This window comes from Dromiciops gliroides, chromosome 4, assembly GCF_019393635.1.
Source record: "Dromiciops gliroides isolate mDroGli1 chromosome 4, mDroGli1.pri, whole genome shotgun sequence".
Lineage (NCBI taxonomy): Eukaryota > Metazoa > Chordata > Mammalia > Microbiotheria > Microbiotheriidae > Dromiciops > Dromiciops gliroides.
In genome coordinates, this window is record NC_057864.1 from 52705270 (window position 1) to 52726102 (window position 20833).

At 36.9% G+C, this 20833-nt stretch overlaps 1 protein-coding gene and 1 non-coding gene across 2 annotated transcripts in view; one reads left to right on the forward strand and one right to left on the reverse strand.

The window, feature by feature from the left end:
- ATF6 (activating transcription factor 6) overlaps window positions 1-20833 on the forward strand; it is a 210551-nt gene that overhangs the window by 23673 nt on the left and 166045 nt on the right. Inside the window, 1 exon segment of the mRNA XM_044000697.1 lies at window positions 5935-6152. Within this exon segment, the coding sequence (XP_043856632.1) occupies window positions 5935-6152 (218 nt within the window).
- On the reverse strand, window positions 12591-12697 carry LOC122726860. Its single transcript, XR_006352854.1, has one exon. It is a non-coding gene; the product is annotated as a U6 spliceosomal RNA (small nuclear RNA).

Here is a 20833-nt window from a genome sequence, read left to right on the forward strand (position 1 = left end):
TACAGAATAATTAGGAAGCAAGGAACAGAAGGAAGCCAGTAGAATTAAGAGGGATTGTAGAAGGCTTCCAATACAAGATGAGATTTTTTTTTCTTTTTTTTCTTTTCTTTTTTTTTTTTTTTGTGGGGCAATGGGGGTTAAGTGACTTGCCCAGGGTCACACAGCTAGTAAGTGTCAAGTGTCTGAGGCCGGATTTGAACTCAGGTACTCCTGAATCCAGGGCCAGCGTTTTAACCACTGCGCCATCTAGCTGCCCCTCAAGATGAGATTTTAATTGGGACTGGAAGGAGGTCCAAGGGGTAAGTAGTTGGAGGGAGGAACAAAAACATTCCAGATATGGAGGACGATTCTGAGAGATGAAGTGTCGGTGTGGCTAGATCGGAGAACGTGTCGGGGAGTAATCTGTTACTAGGTTATGAAGGGCTCTGAATGCCAAACAGCATTTTGTATTTGATCCTGGAGGTGATAGGGAGCCACTGAAATTTATTGAGTTGGGGGTGAGACGAGGTGATATAGTTGGACCTGTGCTTTAGGAAATCACTTTGGTGGCAGAAGTAAGGAGAGACTTTTGAGGCGGGGAGATCCAGGCTGTACTCCAGGTTCGGGGTAATGAGGGTCTATGTTAGAGTGGTTGACAGTATCCCCAGGGTTCGAGAAAAGGGGATGTATTCAAAAAATGTTGCAAAGGTGAAAACAGGTCTTGGGCAATAGATTGGCTATGGCAGTTAAGAGAGTGAGGAATCCAGCTTGAGTCCTAGGTTGTAAGTCTGGGGGATTAGGAAGATGGAAGAATTCTCTAGTATTGGCATGATCTATAGAAATGGAAAAGGTGGTAGAGGTGGAGTAGTTTAAGGAGAAAGATAGTGAATTCTGTTTTGAATATATTGGGTTAAAGATACCTGGTTGACATCTAGTTTGAGATGTTTGAAAGACAATTCGAAATGTGAGATTGGAGGTCTGCACAGAGACTGTGGCTGGATAGGTAGATTCGAGAATCATTAGCATAATGATGAAGAGAAAAGAGCCTATGACACTACCCTGAGAGGCACACTTTGAGGGTGTGATCACCTGGAGGAGGATTCCACAAAGGAGACACAGAAGGAACAGTTAGGTCGATAGGAGGGGAACCACAAAAGAATAGTATTCTGAAGATCGTCTCAGAAAGGAGAAAGTGATCAGCTGTGTCCAAGGCTGCAGAGAGGTCAAGGAGGATGAAGATAGAGAAAAAGGCCATTGAATATGGCTAATAAGGGAGCGTTAGTGCAGAATGATAAGGCTAGAAGCCAGATTGTAAGGGGTTAAGAAGTGAGTGAGAGGAGAGAAGGTAGAAGCACCTATTGTTGATGGCCTTTTCGAGGAGTGTAGCTACAAAGAATCAAAGAGATAGATGAAACCTTTGGGCATATTTGGAGTCTCAGTAAATTGAGGAATTGAATGTATCTATCAGTCTCTTTTCCTGTAACTACTCAGTATAAAATAGGAGATATTTAGTGTCAGGTCAGTATTTGAAACTTCCTATTTTCCTGAATTTCTACTGGACGTACTGTACTCTTTCCTCTGCATCACTTTGTCCCCTAATTATTAGGTCATTCTCTTGAAATATCATTAATTTTATTGATGTTTGTAGTGCAGTCAGTGTGGCATCATCTTTAAATGAGAGAATCTGGAAGATCTCGCCATATATAGGAAATCTTCATATGAGTAAACTTTGCTTTCATTGGCTCTGTGCCGCCGCTTATCCCATTCCCTGTTTCTGGAGTGTTCTCTCCCCCATCACTGTCTCTTGAAATCCTACCTGTCCTTTTATGACTCATTCTCTTTCCCTAAAATGTTCTCTTTATCCAAATCTTACAAATATGCAAGGGTTAGTCCCAGTCCTATATCCTTCAAAAAGCTTTTTCCCAAACTTCCCAGTTAAGAAATTTCCCCTTCCTTTGAACTTTTTAATTGACTGGTCTTTCTGGTTTGGTTCATTTGGTTCTTAATAAATGACTGGTATTCATTATCTGCTCATGTCTAGATCTGTTTTCATATTCTGATAGATTGTTAGCTCCTCAAGGATAGGGGCTATGTCTTATACTTTCTTGTATGCTCCTTTGTGTCTATCATAGTGCTTGGAACATCTTTCCTTGCTTGGTGAATTTTGGTTAATTAATTAATATTTGGTTTGAACAAAATTTAAAAGATGAAACTTACAGACCATCAAAACCTTGGTCACAGGCTTTAGATTTGGAAGTAACCTTCAAGTTAAATCACTTGGTCCAGCTCCCTCATCTTATAAAAGAGGAACATGAGTTCCTGAGAGGTTGTGACTTTTCCACAATTATATTATGATGTATCAGGGGATATCAGGGCAGTAGCCTGGGAAGCTAGTTTAGGATATTTTGATATTTTGATATAGAGTAGGAAACTAAAGAGACTCTTCTTTACCATTTTTACTAAGTGACTCTGAAGATTCTTCATTCTGAATAGCACTAGTCAAATGGCCAGTTTTATCTGATACCTCCAAATCACAAGGCCATATGATTTGCAAATTTGTGGTACTAGTTGTCTGGCAAGTGACTTAGATATGCCATTCATTATGTTTTACTGTTATGATGTGCACAAATTAAAATAGGCAGCATGTTAAAAAAATTTGATTCTGTAATCTTTTTAAAATTAAATTTTAAATTTTAATTTTAATTAAATTAATTTAAATTAAAATTTTTCCTCTTTCCTACTCTCCCTCCCCATTGAAAAAAGGGAAAGAAAAACAAACCATTATGTCAAATAGGTATAAAACATTCAAGAAAAACAAATAATCTCGTTGGTTATCTAAAAGATATGTCTTCTTCTGTACACTGAAGCCATGACTTCTCTGTCAGGAATAGGGTAGCATGATTAATCACTTGTTCTCGGGAATTGTGTTTGGTTATTGTGTTGATTAGAGTTCTTAAGTCTTTCAAAGTGTTTCTTTAAAATGTTGCAGTTGTACAAATTGTTAACTTGACTGTACTCACTTCACTGTATCATTTCATGCAAGCCTTCCCAGGTTTCTCTGAAACCATCTTCTTCATTTGCTACTTATGACATATGAAATTTCATTACATTCATATGCCATAATTTTTTGAGCTCTTCCCCAATTAATGGGTACCCCCTTCATTCTTAGATTTTTTTTCTACTACGAAAAAGAATCGCTACCAATATTTTTGTACACTTGGAGCATTTTCCTCTTTGATCTCTTTGGGGTATTGCTCATAGTGGTATTGCTAGAACAAAGGACATAGACTTTTAGAGTATGGTTTTATAATACTTTCTAGAATAGTTGGATCAATCCACAGCTTCATCAGCAGTGCATTAATATCCATGTCTTTCTTCAGCCCCTCCCAATTTTCCATTTTCCATTTTTTTCCATTTCACCAGTCTGATGGCTATGAGGTAGACTGTCAGAATTATTTTAATTTATACTTCTCTGTTAGTGATTTGGAGTATTTTTTTCATATGGCTATTGATGACTTTGATTTCTTCCTTTGAAAATAGAATAGACATTTAGCCCATTTTCTTTTGGATATGAAAAGATACCTGATGCTGAAAATTCCTAGATTCAAATGACCATTTTATTGGAATTTTGCTGAACACTGTGGAATGAAGAGACTTGGTGTAAATTAAAGATGAAGGAGGCAGCAGTTTGCCTCATATTAACATCGAGTCGCATTTGGCTTCCCAAACATGCCTTCAGGTTCCCCTATGGTTTTATCAGCACTGCAATGGATATAAGTAGCCCTGATGTGAATTTGTTGTCATGATCAGTCTTGAGATCTATTCCAAAGCTGTTTGCTTCTTAATTTCACATGCTACTTAATTTATGTGGTACTGCTGAAAGAGTAACCAGTAATGCTCTCTTTGAATTTTTTTTCTATTCTTTTCCTCTCTTGGTATATCAGATATTCTTTTGGAATACTATCAAGTGCCTGTTGAATGCTATTGAAGCTTTCAAGTCTTTTTAACTATAACTTAACCTCAGATTCAGAAGAATGTTGCTTCTTATGATGCTCTTCTCAGAGTTTTGGCTTGGTTTTTATATTATGACCTGTTATGTCTTCACATGGTACCCAGCCACAGCAATTTCTTCAAGTTAGTAAAAACCCATCACTTGGTCATATGCTATTTATTTTGCCTTTTGTTTTATGTCTTAATAATTTTTTATTTGTATCTTTAGTCCACTAAATCTCTTTCCGCATTTGTTTATGAGTCACTTTTCCATTTTGAAGATTTTTGAATCGATAAAGTAATAGAGAGTCATGAGAGGAAAAATGCCCAGATAAATTTGTTTACACATCATTTACCTCTTTAAGTTGTAGAAATTACAGATACCAAGAGAGAGTTTTTAGATATTCCTTCTTCCTAATTTATCTTGGGTAGTTCCAAGGAAAAAAGCCAATAATTGTATCCAGATCATTAGTCTGCCTTGATAGGCCATTTGAAACTTTCTTAAGATTTTGCTAAGTCGCCTACCTTGGAATTGCCTTATTTTCAGTTTTTGAATGGAACCCCTTTGGGTTTGTGAGTGATCTTTTTTAGAGATGACAGATGTTGCTACCAAAGAGGTGTTCTGGAGAGTTGTTTGAATTTTTAGTATTCTTCAGTTCTTATGAAATACCAAGCTGAACGTTATGTGAATCATGTCACATTGTCCAGAATATCCTCAACTGATAGTTAAAAGAAAAAAGAATTAGAAATGATTTTTAAGTTAGCTGTTAATGTAACAGCCTTATTTCACCAGATGGATTTTAAATCAGCTGTGGAAATTAGCCCTGGAATCCAGTTTCCTATAAAATGGGCCAAATCTAAAAGAAATCACCCAGTAGGCAAGTAAAAATTTTAATGCAAGTTGGTAATACCACTGCTGTGTTTTATATTAATCTTCTTTAGACTTATGGTGCACACTACCTTCAGATGTAGTATCATTTTATAGTGTCAATAAATATGAAGACTAGGGAACGGTTTGGTGGACTCATCAACCCATATTACTATTGGGTCCTGTTTGCACACTGTTAAACTCCATACACATGTTTTTGGTTTTTTTTCTTCTGCCTCACCTGAGGATACATTTCATGGAGTTTTAAAGTTTTTTTTGAAATTTGTTGCTTTTTAATAGAACTACCTCTTGTCAAACAATCTCAATATGTACAGGTGCCATTGATTTGAAATGATTGCTTCTCTGCATTCAGCAGAAGAAACTTGTTATTTATAATTACAAAATATCCAGGGTACTTTTGAATATGTGACAAGTTTAATCTTTAGAGAAATTTTGTTAAGTTTTATTTAACAAATCTGATCTCTTGTAGTTGGGAAGACATTCAAATCAATTCAACAAAAATTTATAAATGACTTAACAATTTGCAGAACCTGGTATAAAGCCCTTGAGGAGATACAAAGGTAGATAAGCCATGGCCCCTGCCTTCATGAAGCTAATAATCTAGAAGGAGGATACATAGATAAATAACTGTAGTTCAGAGTAGTTTTTGTTAAGTACCTAAGAGAGATACAGAGAAAGCAATGATTTTGATCTGAGGAGGAACACAAATTTGGAAGCATTGTAATACTGTAGTCACTTTTAATTTCAAAAGGGAAAATTAGAACCAATTCTATTCAAACTCCTAGCCTCTCAAACAAACACCAATATTTTATCTTTTTTTTTTTTTTTTTTGGTGGGGCAATGGGGGTTAAGTGACTTGCCCAGGGTCACACAGCTAGTAAGTGTCAAGTGTCTGAGGCTGGATTTGAATTCAGGTCCTCCTGAATCCAGGGCCGGTGCTTTATCTTCTGCGCCATCTAGCTTCCCCAAACACCAATATTTTGTCGTTGATGTTGTAAATCAGTATACACGGACCAATTGAAATATTACTTCATCCATGATGGATATATAACCTCTGATTTTTTCCCCCAACATAGGTCCTGTTGTGCTCTCTCAGCCTACCATGGTACAACTACAGGCACCTGGAATTCTGCCATCGGCTCAGCCCGTCATTGCTGTCACTAGGGGAACCACTCAACTACCTAACCATGTGGTGAATGTGTTACCAACCCCTGTAGGGAATAGCCCAGTTACAAGCAAACTGGCCGTGACTAAACCTATCCTGCAGACTACCACGAGAGGTGTGGGCTCAGATGTGAGTTTCAGCCTTTAAGTGCTTTTCTATCAGATATTTTTTACTTTATTTTTTGGTGTGTTCTGGAAAAATTATTGTAGTTTATTTTCACTGTTAATCTGCACTAGCTAAAGTGATTGTCTTTTCTGAAGGTAAGTGAGTTTTTGAATCTAATCCAATGAAAAGTTATACTGAAATTATAATCTCAATCCTTAATGGAAAGAGAGCTGGATAAAGGCCCAAAACAAAACTAAGGTTAGAATCCAAGTAAAAAAGATTATAAAAAGTCTGGAATGATTTGATCCAAAATGAATGTGTAAACTGTGTGCACGTCTCCCTCTCACCAGAACAATCTGTCCTAAAGACTTTCAGATTTCACTAATTGAAATAGTTTAGCAGTTCCTCAGATAATAGTCTGTAGTTTGGGGTTTGTAGTTTTCTAAAGCAGTGTTTATATTTAGCATCTTTTTTTGTCTTTTGGAGTCTTTTTACTCCTGCATTAATGATAACTTACTTCTTACATGAATTATATAACCAATTATGATCATTCGATATTCTGTGATATTCCCTGCAGTGCACTGGGGAGTGAGGTAGGGAGAGGGCTACCCAATATAATGTCTACATCTCAGAAATGATTTTGAGTGTTACCTGTTTCAAGCCAGTTACAGCATGTGGTCAGTTATCTTGTACTTTTTGTGCACTAAAGAATGGACAAAAAAGGTAGAAACATTGTCATTATAATAACTAGTAATTAACTTTCATTGTCTAATCAGTTTGATGGAATCATGAGAGAAGGAACCTACCAGTCTGGATTTTCTAAAATTTGTTTTGCCAAAGCAAAGTCAGTATGTTCCTTTAAAAGAAAATTGGATATCAAAGCTTCTTAATATGTTATGCTGTTATTACAAAGCACATTTTAATCCTCATAAGATAGGTGTAATAATATAGCTGATTGTTATTTGATTGGCTCTATTAAGCATAGCCCTATTCAGTATGTGTGTATCTAGTTTAAAAAAGTACAACGGGCAGCTAGGTGGCGCAGTGGATAAAGCACCAGCCCTGGATTCAGGAGGATCTGAGTTCAAATCCAGTCTCAGACACTTGACACTAGCTGTGTGACCCTGGGCAAGTCACTTTTAACCCTCATTGCCCAGTCCAAAAAAAAAAAAAGTACAACAAATGGTCTCTGGCCGTGGAGTGGAGTGGAGAGAGTGTACTGCAGTGGGATTTGATGACTTGGATTAGAATCTTGGCTCTGTTGATTACTACAAGCGGGACTCTTGACAAATTGCTCTTCTCTGTAAACTTCTATTTTCTTATCTACAAAATGGATTGATTAGACTAAATGTACTATGAAATCCCTTCCAACTCTTCGTGCTAAATTATTATCTCATGATGATGTCCTAAAGACCCAAAGATAGACATACTTTGCTATAAAACGAGATCATCCAAGTTGTATAATAAAACTTCTGTGATCTGCCCATGTATCCTTTCCAGAATCCTTTCACTTCAGTGAAAATGAGATTGCCTACTATGTGTTCATTAATTTGCTAGCTACTGAAAAGATGGATAATAATAACAACCAGTATTTACATAATACTTTAAGATTTGCAAAGTGCTTTTCAAATATTATCTCATTTGATTCTTTTTTTTTTTCCCCACCTGGGGCAATGAGGATTAAGTGATTTGCCCAAGGTCACACAGCTAGTAAGTATCAAGTGTCTGAGGCTGGATTTGAACTCAGGTCCTCCTGAATCCAGGGCTGGTGCTTCATCCATTGTACCACCTACCTGCCTAGATTCTTAAAACAACTCTGGGAGCTCAGTGCTATTATTATCCCCATTTTACAGATGGGAAAACCAAGGCAAACAAATGACTTGCTCAGGGTCATGCAGCTAGTAAGTGCCTGAGGCTGGATTTAAACTCAGGTCTTCCTGAATCCTGGCTCAGTGTTCTGTGCATTGTGCCACCTAGCTCCCTTGCACATAGAATTTCTGTCCTTGTAAATCCAAGGGCTTTGTAAACTTAGCAGTTTACACAACAAATTATGACATGATCCATTTATATTTTCTAGGCTATTATGACCATGCCATTCCAAAGCTGATAGCTATTATTTACAACTGGGAACTCTTTATAGGAGATTTTGTCAAAGAAAAACTAAATTATATTCAATATGTTTTGGGGTTTTTGTTTTTTTTTTTTTGCAGGGCAATGAGGGTTAAGTGACTTTCCCAGGGTCACAGCTAGTAAGTGTCAAGTGTCTGAGGCCAGATTGTTCAATATGTCTTAATGTCAAGTAGATTTTATTTTATTGATTCTTTGAAAATTGTGAATAACCAGAATACTCCATTCCCCAGCCATGTCAAATAACAAAGAATTTGTTTTATATCTGACTTTCAGAGGAATTTTTTGAAATAGTTTCCCTTCATCATTCATTTTCTCCAGGAAACTATTATTAAGTATATCTGGCAGTATCCTTCTTGATAATTTGATTCTGGAATAATTGGCTATTAATGTGTATTTGATTAAATGGGGCATCTTGGTGGTTCAGTAGATAGTGCTGGTCCTGAAATTAGGATGCAATTCAAATTTAGCCTCAGATACAATTGTGTCTCTGGGCAAGTCATTTAACCCCATTTGCCTCAGTTTCCTTATCTGTCAAATTAGCTGGAGAAAGAAAAGGCAAACTATTGCAGTATCTTTGCCAAGAAAACTCCGAATAAGGTCATAAAGAGTCAGACATGATTGACTGGAGAACAACAATTAGGTTCTATCTACTTGTGTTCCTTGATTGCTATTGTTCTTGAGGTTTTTTTTTTTCTTTTGTATTGATTCTTTCCTTCATTTGGGTTAGATTTCTTGAGGAACCAGAGCTTTTACTTGTTATAATAAATCTATTAGATATAAACTGAATTCTGAGTAGACTAGATGTAGCAAACACAGCCGAACAATTAGTAAAAGTACTCTGCTCGCATGGATCATCCATGAGTAATGTAAGCTAAATGTGTCAGGCTTACTTGTGCTAAACTTAAGTTGTTCTAAATGGTTAAACCAGATCTCTTTAGAAGCATTTGCATAAATATACAAATTCTGAGACACAGGAGAGGAATTAATGATTCATTTAAATGTATTTAGGCACATATTAGATGCAAGGTTCTCTATCTAAATCCTGTCCCAGCATCTTATTTTGTTATGTAAGTTCAGGCCCTGCTGTGGTCTCTCAATTTAGTAGAGCCTAGTGATGAGGGTTGTTATCTGAAGAGCTGTTTATGTTTAGAAAACTTCATTGCTTGAAGGTTGGCAACTAAGTGATAATTTTTTTTTGGCTATAGACACAAAGAATAAATGAATGAATGAATGAAAAAACATTGTTTATTTATTTGGTGCCAAATGCTATATTAAATGCTTAGGATACAGATATTCTCTTCCCCAGAGAATTTGCTTTCTAATAAGAGACAACACTTATGGGGGTGTGGTAGGGATGGAAGGATATTTTAGTTTGGAAAGTTACAAGAATGGCAAGGAGAGACATAGGAAGGTATACGGACATAATCAAGGATCAGTGCCGGTTGATTGTTCCAGAACTGGAAAAGGGAGTAGTGGTGGCAGAAAATGGATGGGAATGTGGGGAGGGCACATGTGGGGCAACATGATGGCTGGTTTGTGAAGTAAAGTGTGGCTGAAGCTGGGTTTGTGTATAGTGGGTGACTGAGGCAGTTACCAAACAGGATATTGGGGCCTAGGGTGGAAATCCTGGAAACAAGGATTCAGTCCTCTGAGGCTTGATTTCTAGTCTGGGTAACGCAGGGTCTAGTTAGGAGATGGCCCTGGAGACCATCTACTGAGATTAAGAAGGGCTGTAATCTGTATTGGTCAAGTGACTACTATCTAACACTTATTTTTGAAATATTCAAATTAATAATAATATAGTAGCTTACCTTTATATAGTACTTAGAAGTTTACAGCTTGAATAAGCAGTGCCCTGTTTTATTTCTGAGTAGCAATAATTAGTGCTGGCAGCAATAACTAGTGGGCACACAAGGCCAATTCAAGCCAGAGGAAACTTCTGCTTCAAGCAGAGCCAGTTAAATTTGACCAGGAGAATTTGATGTGGAATCAATGGAGAGATGAGAAGCTGGGCTCATAAGAGGCAAGATAAGTACTTGTTGATTGATTAAAATTAGGAAGGAAAGTTGCATGTGCTTATAATGTAGTAATTCAGTTCAGCAGGTATTCAACACCTATGTGTTCTAGGCTCTGGGGCTATAAAGAAAAATACAAAAAATGTCTACTCTTCAGCTTACATTTTGTTGGGAGCAATACAACCTGTAAATCCACAAGCAGTTAGAAGATAGTTTGAGGATGTGGAGAGCACTGGCAAATAGTACAGATAAGTATGTTATCAAATAGTGGGTTTTTTTGGTTTTGTTTTTTTTACTGATACAAGGAATAAGTGTCTTGGGGTTTTAGAAGAATGAGAAGTAATCTAGGACTAATGGTTGGGTAAGATTTTATGGAGGAAGTGGGAATTGAATTCCTTGAGCAGAGACTGTATGACCAAAGACCTTGAAGGAAATGTGGTATTTGGAATGATAGAGATGAAGGGTGTTTGAATTCTGTGCAGGTAAAACCAAGAGCAAAACATGAATGAGTAAGTGAATAAATGTATGAATTGTTAAACACTTGGTATGTGTGTGCCACTGTGGATACAAATATAAAGAATAAGGTAGTCACTGCCCACAATGAACTTAAATTTATTTTTAAAAATTAATTTTATTTTATTTTCAGATCTACATTGTCTACCTCCCAACCTTCCAACCTTCCCTTCCCTACAGAGAAAGCAAAAAACCCCAAACCTGTTACAAATATGTATAGTCAAGCAAAACAAATTCCCACATTGGCTATTTTTAAAAAATATGCTTCAATGTGCATTCCACGTCCATCACCTCTTTATCTTGAGGAAGGCAGCATGTTTCATCACGAGTCTTCTGGAATTGTGGTTGTTCATCGTGTTGATCAGAGTTCCTAAGTTTTTCATAGGTATTTGTCTTTACAGTATTGTTATTTATAAGGTGTTAGGGTTCTGATCACTTCATGCAAATTTTCCCAGGTTACTCTGAAACTGTCTCCTTTATCATTTTTCACAACATAATATATTTTGTTACAATCATAAATCATAATTTGTTCACCCATTCCTCAAATCATGGTTACCCCCTCAGTTTCCATTTCTTTGCCATGACAAAAAGAGCTATTATTATTATTTTTGTACATGTGGTTTTTTTTCATCTTTCCTTGATCTCATTGGGGTGTTAGACCCAGCAGTGGTATTATTGGGTCAAAGGGTATTCACACTTTAATAACTTTTTGGGTATAATTCCAAATTGTTTTCCAGAGTGGTTGGACCAGTTTACAGTTCTACCAACAGTGTATTAATGTACCTGTTTTCCTACAGCTCTTCTAGCCTTTTTCATTTTCTTTTTTTGTCTACTTTGCCAATCTGATGGGTATGAAGTAGTACTTTATAGTTGTTTTAATTTGCATTTCTTTAATTATTGGAGCATTTTTCTATATGGCTATTGATAGCTTAGATTTTTTCCTTTGAAGACTTCCTCTTCATTTAATCAGACCATTTAATATTTAGGGGAATGGCTCTTATTCTTATAAATTGGAATTAGTTATATATTTTAGAAATGAGTCTTATCATAGAAATATGTTGCAAAGATTCTTCCTCCTCTTTCCTGATTCTCTTCTAATTTAATTGCATTGGTTTTGTTTATACAAAAATGTTTAATTTTATTTCATCAAAATTATTCATTTTGCCTCCTCTGAATCACTTTGAATTCTAATAGAGGAAAATAGTATATATGGGTGAATGGTAGTCAGGGAAGGGAATGTTTTTCAAGTAATTCACAGGGTGGTGATTAGAGTTATAGGACAATTGATTGAGATATCCTTTCCAGGAATAGTAGTATTATTTTGATTACTATTGCCAGAGCTACAGAGGGGGTGGTGAATAACATGAATAACATGAAGATAACTGGGGAGCAGAATGGTGAGTCTGGGTCACAGCTCTCTATGGTGAGTGCTAATCAATCAGTCAGAAGCCCAGTGATCCAAGGTGGGACCTGAATAGAATACTGTGTAGGGAATAGTATGGAGTCAAGCATAATTGTCTTGGAGGGAATTGTATTGGGAATTAGTTGTATGTTAGCACAATGCTTATTTCTAGCAGAGTATTGATAGTAAACGATTGTTGATTCTTGGTAGAAAGCTAAGTTATTACCTGGAATGATTAAAATTCAAGAAAGAAGATTTTTTTTTTTAGTGAGGCAATTGGGGTTAAGTGACTTGCCCAGGGTCACACACCTAGTAAGTGTTAAGTGTCTGAGGCCGGATTTGAACTCAGGTACTCCTGACTCCAGGGCCGGTGCTCTATCCACTGCGCCACCTAGCTGACCCCAAAATATGGAACGCTTCACGAATTTGCGTGTCATCCTTGCGCAGGGGCCATGCTAATCTTCTCTGTATCATTCCAATTTTAGTATATGTGCTGCCGAAGCGAGCACAAGAAAGAGGATTTTAAGATGCTACTCCTTCTTTAGAAATGTAATTTCAGTACATTTTGAAATGATAAAGTTGTTTTTCTTTTATAGAGCTTTCTAAGGGAATAATAACTAGTGATTTCAACCATCATATATATTTAGAAAATCTATTTTGAAAAAAAATTGGATCCATAGTATACTTAGCTGGATCTGTGACCTTGCTATTGAGTGTATTCTAGTAGTCTACATTCCAGCTTATCTCTGACTTTTATCTGTTTTAATTCTTGCCTGCATCTTTTCATAAATCCTTGAGAACAAATCTGCCCCATATGCTAGATTCCTTCTCTAGATCTTTTCATATTTTGTGGATTCTTAGGTTAGCCATATCATTTCTTTCTTTTACAACATGGTCTACTTTTGTTTCAGTTCAGATATGTCCTTAATGATGCTTATTACATCATTTTTTGTGTGCAAGTCATAGATTGATAATGTAGTCTAAAACATTTCTCTTTGGGGCACTTGTAATATATGCCTCCTAAAAGTGTGAACATGGTCTTAGGTTCTGTTAATAGAATTTTAGTGATTTTAGTGATAATTGTTTAGGTGTTGAAGAAATAGTATTAACTTGAACAGGATAAGGTAAAAAATGCCTTTTATGCACTTTTATGTTTAAACTTTTCCCTCTTTATTTTTTAATATTGTTGCTGTTGCTATTATGGGGTATTTTTTGTGCATAGTAGTTAGTCTGTATATTGTTCTGATTATCACTTAAGTCATCCTTTATATCATTGTTTCCTTTCTATTACTCTTCAAAAGTGAGATTCAGCAATATTATTCATGAAATGTTCAAGTATTATTGTTCAATACAAGGGTCCTACAGATTAGTAGGGTAATTTTCTGAAGTGACATTCATATGCTGAGTTCTTCTTGGGTCACAGACCATAAATGTAATGAATCTTTTTAGTCTGTGTTGAGAATGTATTTTCTAATAGAGGTACTAGTTCAGCATTCTCTCAAGCGATGGAGCAGCATTCTGGCTTATTGGCTAGATAAACTCCAGTTACTCCACGGTAACACAAAAGCAATTAATTTTCTGAAGACTCAAAAAGATAACTTTTGTTTGTCCTTGCAGTCCAAAGGACCTGCAGTTTCCACTGAATCCAGCAGGAGGCATATATGCATTTGGTAGCATAAAGTCAGTCCTACAAATGGCCAAGGGATCCATTCCCTATTAAACATGTTTACATAAAAAAATAAATAGGTAAAAGAACTATATATATATTTTTTTAGTTTATTGTGAAGGGCTTTTGAATCAAAAGGTTGGGGGGAAAGATTTGGAACTTGTCAAAAAAGCCCATTGGTCTTTTATGACTGGAATGTTGACATAGTTTCTTTCTTATACCCTCATCTGGTTATTTTCACTTTCTAGAGCCCAGCTACTGCCATGAACAAAGTTCTTGGCATCCCATATCCTGAAACAGCATTAAATGCCATAGTTTCTATTATAAAACAATCTCCCTGGTTCAAATTATATTCCCACTCTTGTTGCCCATTACTGGTAAAACCATTCTCCTTGAGCCCTAACTTCTTTGGAAACGTCACCTAATATTTTAAAAGGAGCACAGTTTATTGGCTCTGTTCCTGATGGAAAAAGCAAGCACAGGCTCTCCACTTAGTATGGAAATTTTTCTCTGGAGTTTCTTTGTAAATGGCAGCCCTAGAACTACAAAGGATACTTCATTGGAAAGCATACTTATCTCTCAGTAATCTCTCTGTTAGGTCATTGAATTTTCCCAGACATATCAGTTCCATTAGTTAAAAACAGATAATCAGTGTTTAAATTTATGTTGTATTCATTGTTATTTCTAGTCACCATGATTGCCATCATCAAGATTTATGAGCATGAACAGGGTAGATAATATACCAAGTTTATGAACTAGGTTATATTATTTGGGTTAACTGTTTTTCTTTACAGAGCTTTGAGTCCTGTGGTGAGTTGAGATAAGATAAAAATCACATATAAATAAGCGAATTGTCAAGTATGTTTATGGAATACAGAGAAGTTATAAATCATATTAGGAAAATCAGCACAATAATACAAGTCAGGATGGGAATAGGAATAGTGAGCCAGAAGAGCTGAGTATGATTGAATGAAGCCTATAAAGTCTGAGGTGAATTTTAAAAGGCTTTAAGTATTGGGCTGCAAGAGTTCGGTCCAAACAACACTAAAAGTAATTTGCGGGACAGCTAGGTGATGCAGTGGATAAAGCAATGGCTCTGGATTCAGGAGGACCTGACTTTAAAGCCAGCCTCAGACACTTGACACTTATTAGCTGTGTGACCCTGGGCAAGTCACTTAACCCTCATTGCCCAGCAAAAAAAAAAAAAGTAATTTGGGAAATGTTTAGCAAAATATGTGAAAATACAGTATGATAATAAATCATTTTAACTTGTGGTCTTCTAAGTCAATATGCGGCCCTCAGGGGTCCATTCCTATTTGAGTTTGACACCACTGCCTTAAGAAACAGAAAAAGGAAGACACAGACCATCTTAGGTCAAGTGAGGGTGGGGGAGGGGGGTTCTTCTTTGGTAAAGGAAGCCAGAGACATTCAATTCAACAAACATTCCTGTGTCAGGTGCTTGGGATGCAAAAACAAAAACGAAAACAGTCTGACATCTCACGTGAGTGAGAGGGAAGTTAACTTGGCACTCTCAGAACTAAGGTCTTTAAGGGCAGGAATGGAATTGGCAGTGAAGAGGCCTGGATTCCAATGATAATGGTTATAATTACTTAACATCACTATTTCTCCATCTGTAGAATGATGAATCTTAGGGAGATCATATGTGTGAAAGCACTTAGAGTTCTTTGGAGGAGAAGCAGAATAGTAAGTTCAAGTTATTATTATTACTTCCTGTAGTATGTCTGTAATGTTATTGGCATGATGTGCCTTAAAAATTAAGCCTATGATTTTAATATTTGTCACACATTTAAAAGTGAGTGAGTCTTTAGGCCTTTAAAGGAGACTAAATACATTTTGTTTCTGATTGCTTTTAACCACAGCCAAGCAGAAGGATATTCAAAACAGCTTCCAATTTAAATAACTTCTATAATACTGTTTCTGAAAAACAGAAAAGAGCAAAGAACTTACAGTAGTCTCTCTTTGAAAAACAAAGAATGGAAATGTAGACATCTTTAGCTAATAGTTTATCCTCACCTCACGGTGCTTTGCAATGTTAGTCTATGCTGAGTTGTCCTTGTGTAGCTTGTCTGGCAATAAGATAAATGATGACAAGATTTTTAGCACTATAGTAGTTAATAAAAAAAAATCGCCTGCACAACTATCTTTATAGCCCTTTGGTTTTGTAAGGGGCTAAAGTTCTAGCTAGTCTGTCTAAAATCTAATGAGTGGTCACCAATAAATTATATGCTTTAGCAAGAGTTAGACTTTAAGCATTTATTAAGGAGAATAAGAATTTGGTGAAGAAAAGGAGAAAGGCCTAGATTCATCTATCTATTAAAGGGAGAGAGCATTCCTAGCTCCGCTCTCCGCCAGAGTCCACAGGAAAGAGAGAGAGAGTCAGAGCGCCAGGCTCCCCCTTCTTCCTCCCACAAGCCAACATCACTTCCTGATGCCAATGAAAGCCACATGGTCCTGCCCTCAGAGGCCCTCTCCTCATGTTGGAGCTTTCCTACAGTAAGTCTCCAGCAGGTGGCGCCATTCCAATCATTACAGTTTGTTCTGATGTTTATTCAGGGTACATATTGGAATAATCCATCAGAGCATATTTGACAAGAAGGGTTTGGGGAGAACCTGATATGGAATCCAGAGATCACGAGTTATATGCTAATCATGTTCTGGCCCTCCTGCAAAAAACTTTTAGGAAGCAAAAGAAAAAATGTGATTTTTATTAAAATTTTTGTACTTCTTTTACATTGTATATTTTGAGTTCACAAAATTTATCTTTTTTATGATTTTGTGGTTCTAAAAAAAATTCTGAACTTGGCAAATACCAATAAACATTTCCATATACAAAGAAGGGAAAAGGGGATTTTGTATAAAACTGAATCTCTATTACATTACAGCTTTTATTTTTGTGGAGGCATCTATTGTAGATGGCCTTTTAAGCTTTTATTTTTTAAAAGTATATAATGAGGGGCGGCTAGGTGGCACAGTGGATAGAGCACTGGCCCTGGATTCAGGAGTACCTGAGTTCAAATTCGGCCTCAGACACTTGACACTTACTAGCTGTGTGATGCTGGGCAAGTCACTTAACCCCCATTGCCCCGCAAAAAAAAAAAGTATATAATGAAGTCATTATATTCATTTCAAAGCTGACCTTGTCTATGTCTCCCCAGAACTTCTTTCTGTTCCTTTCGGTACATACATTTAAAATGCTTTCAGGGTATTTGTTTTACGGCGGGGGGGGGGGGGGGGGGGGGGGGGCATCCCTTTTACTAGCTTTCTGTATTCCAGAATTCTTTGCCACCCCTCCCCTCCCCCTTTTTAATTTGTAACAAAAGAAGCATAGTTAAGCAGAACAAAGCCCCAGATTGGCCTTGGCCAAAAAACATATATTTCATTCTGTACCTCTAGTTCCTCACTCGTCAGGAGGGTAGGTAGTTGTTTCAGTATCAGTCCTTTATAGTTTTGGTGGGTAATTTGTTAAGTCTTTCAAAATTGCTTGCTTTTGCCATGTTATAAGAAGGAAGGAAGACAGCGAGCAAACAAGCAAGCTGAACTAGGTGTTCTTCAACAGTTAACTCATCTGACCCTAACAACCACCCTGGGAAAGTAGGTGTTATTATGATTGCCAATCTACAGTTGAAGAAATTGAGGCAGACAGACTGCTCAGGGTCACATAGCTAGTAAGTATATGAGTACAGATTTGAAATGAGATCTTCTGGACTCCAGGCTTTGTGCTCTGACCATTATACCACCTAGTTGCCTTGTAGTCATCGCATAAATTATTTTCCTAGTTTTGCTCATTTTACTAATGCATTATAGTTCATGTAAGTCTTCTCAGGTTTCCTTTTTCTTATTTCTTATGACATTGTCCTATTCCATTACATTCATATATCATGTTGTTAAACCATTCCCCAATTGACCTGGCACACTTTTACTTTCTAGTTGTTTTGGCCATAAGGTGTTATAAATATTTTTGCACTTTTTGATCTCTTTAGGACTTATGCCTGGTAGTGGTGTTGCTGGGCTAAAGGATATGTATAGTTCAGTGAATTTTTGTTTATAGTTCCAAAGTGCTTTTCAGAATGACTGGAGCTCCACCAATAGTACATTAGTATGCCTGTCCTTCCACATCCCTTCCAAGAGTTGGCATTTTCATTTCTTTTTTTTATCATCTTTCCCAGTCTCATGGGAAGTAGACATTTAGAGTTTTAATTTGAATTTTCCTTATTATTAGTGATTTGGATGATTTTTTTTCCCTATGTGGTTGTTGATAGCTAGTTTCCTTCTCTTGGAAACTGCCTGTTCATATCCTTTGATCATTTATTTATTGGGGAGTGGCTCTTTTTTCTTGTATATTTGATTTAATTTCCTATATATCTTGAATATTTGACACTTATCAGAGAAACTTGCTGCAAAGATTTTTTTCTTGGTTAACTTTTCTTTCTAATTTTAACTGCTTTCATCTTGTTTGTGCAAAAGTGTTTAAATTTTATGTAAATTATTTATGTAAAAATTTTGTTTTATCTCTTGATTCTCTCTATCCCTTGTTTGATCATGAAGTCTTCCTCTCTCCGTAGTTGGGAAAGGTACTTCTTTCCTGCTTCTCTAATTTATAATGACATCTTTAACATCTAAGTCCTATAGCCATTGGGAGATTATTGTGGTATATGATATTAGTTGTTGGTCTAACCTAATTTCTGCCTTATGGCTTTCCAGTTTTCTCATCAGTTTTTGTTAAATAGTGACAAAATTTCAGTAGTTGGTTTCTTTGAGTTTTTGTTTTGTTTTGTTTTTTGTGTTTTTTTTAGCAATAAACATTAATTTTATTTTTTCCAGTTACATGTAAGGGTAGTTTTCAACATTCATTTGCATAAGATTTAGAGTTCCAAATTTTTCTCTCTCCCTCCCTTTCCTCCCCCCTCCACAAGATCACAACCAGGTTATGTACAATCCACAAGTGTTCTTTTTATCAGTTCTTTCTATGGGGGTGGATAGTAAGCTTCCTCATTAGTTCCTTGGGATTGTCTTGGATCATTGCCTTGCTGAGAGTAGTTAAGTCATTCACAATTGCTCACTGAACAATACTGCTGTCACTATGCACAATGGCCAACCAGCTCTGCTCACTTCAATATACATCGCTGTTCATTAGTCTTTCCAGCTTTTTCTGGGATCATCCTGTTCGTCATTTCCTATAGCACAAGAGCATTCCACCACAATTATATAGCACAGCTTTTTCCATCATTCCTCAATTGATGGACATTCCCTTGATTCTCAATTCTTAGCCTCCACAAAGAGTTGCTATTTTTTTTGGTACAATTCCCCCCCCCCCCCTTTTTTTTCATGATTACTATTGTTAACTAGTTCCCTTCCATCCTGTTCCCTTCCCCATGATATTTATTCTATTATCCATCTTCTTTCATCCTATCACTCTTCAAAAGGGATTTGCTTCTGTCTGTCCCCACCCCAACTCTGCCCTTCCTTCTTTTGCCCCTCTCTCTTTATCCCCTTCTCCTCCTATTTTCCTGCAGGGTTAGAGAGATTACTCCATCCAAATGAGTGTGTACATTATTCCCTCCTTGAGCCAATTCTAATGAGATTGAGGTCTTTGAGCCAATTCTGATGAGTGTTAGGCTTATTTACTGCCCAGATTAAATAGATTACTCCACCCAGTTGTGTGTGTGTGTGTTAGTCCCTCCTTGAGGCAACACTGATGAGTTGTTTAAGGTCTTTGAACCTTTTCTGAGTGTAAAATTCATTTACTGCCCTGCTCCTCTCCCATCTCTTCCCCCACTCCTTAAGCTTTTCCTGTTTCTTTCATGTAGGATTTCACCTCTGCCCATTCCCCTCACCCCTCAATTTAAGCCTAAAGATGTCATCATGGGGTAGCTAGGTGACACAGTGGACAAAGCACCACCCCTGGACCCAGGGGGATCCCAGCCAAAACCTGGCCTCATACACAAGACAGTCACCCACTGTACAACCCCAGGTATGTCCCCCAACTCCAATTTTTTATGGTTCTCTAGGGTCTTGTATTTGAAAGTCAAATTTGCCATTCAATTCAGGTCTTTTCATCACAAATATTTGAAAGTCCACTTTTTCATTAAAGTCCCATTTTTTCCTCTGAAAGATTATGCTGAGTTTTGCTGGGTAGGTGATTCTTGCTTGTTATCCCAATTCCTTTGCCCTCTGGAATATCATATTCCATGCCCTCTGGTCCTTTAATGTAGAAGCTGCTAGATCTTGTGCTATCCTGACTGGGGCTCCATAGTATTTGAATTCTTTCTTTTTGGCAGCTTGCAATATTTTCTCCTTGACCTGAGAGCTCTGGAATTTGGCTATAATATTCCTAGGAGTTTTCCTTTTGGAATCTCTTTCTGGAAGTGATCAGCGGATTCTTTCAATTTCTATTTTAGCTTCTTCTAGAATTTCAGGGCAGTTTTCCCTGAGAATATCTTGGAAGATGATGTCTAAGCTCTTTCCTTGATCATGGTTTTCAGGTAGACCAATAATTTTCAAATTATCTTTCCAGGACCTATTTTCCAGGTCAGCAGTTTTTCTCAGAAGATATTTCACATTGCCCTCTATTTTTTTTATTCTTTTGGATTTGCTTTATTGTGTCTTGGTTTCTTATAAAGTCACTGGCTTCTATTTGTTCAATCCTCATTCTTAGGCTATTCTTTTTTCTTTTTTTTTTTTAGTGAGGCAATTGGGGTTAAGTGACTTGCCCAGGGTCACACAGCTAGTAAGCATTAAGTGTCTGAGGCTGGATTTGAACTCAGGTACTCCTGAATCCAGGGCTGGTGCTCTATCCACTGTGCCATCTAGCTGCCCCATAGGCTATTATTTTCATCAGAGAGCTTTTCCATTTGGCTTTTCAAGCTGTTGACTTTTTTCTCATGTCTTTCCTGCATCACCCTCATTTCTCTTTCCATTTTTTCCTCTACCTCTCTAACTTTATGTTCAAAGTCCTTTT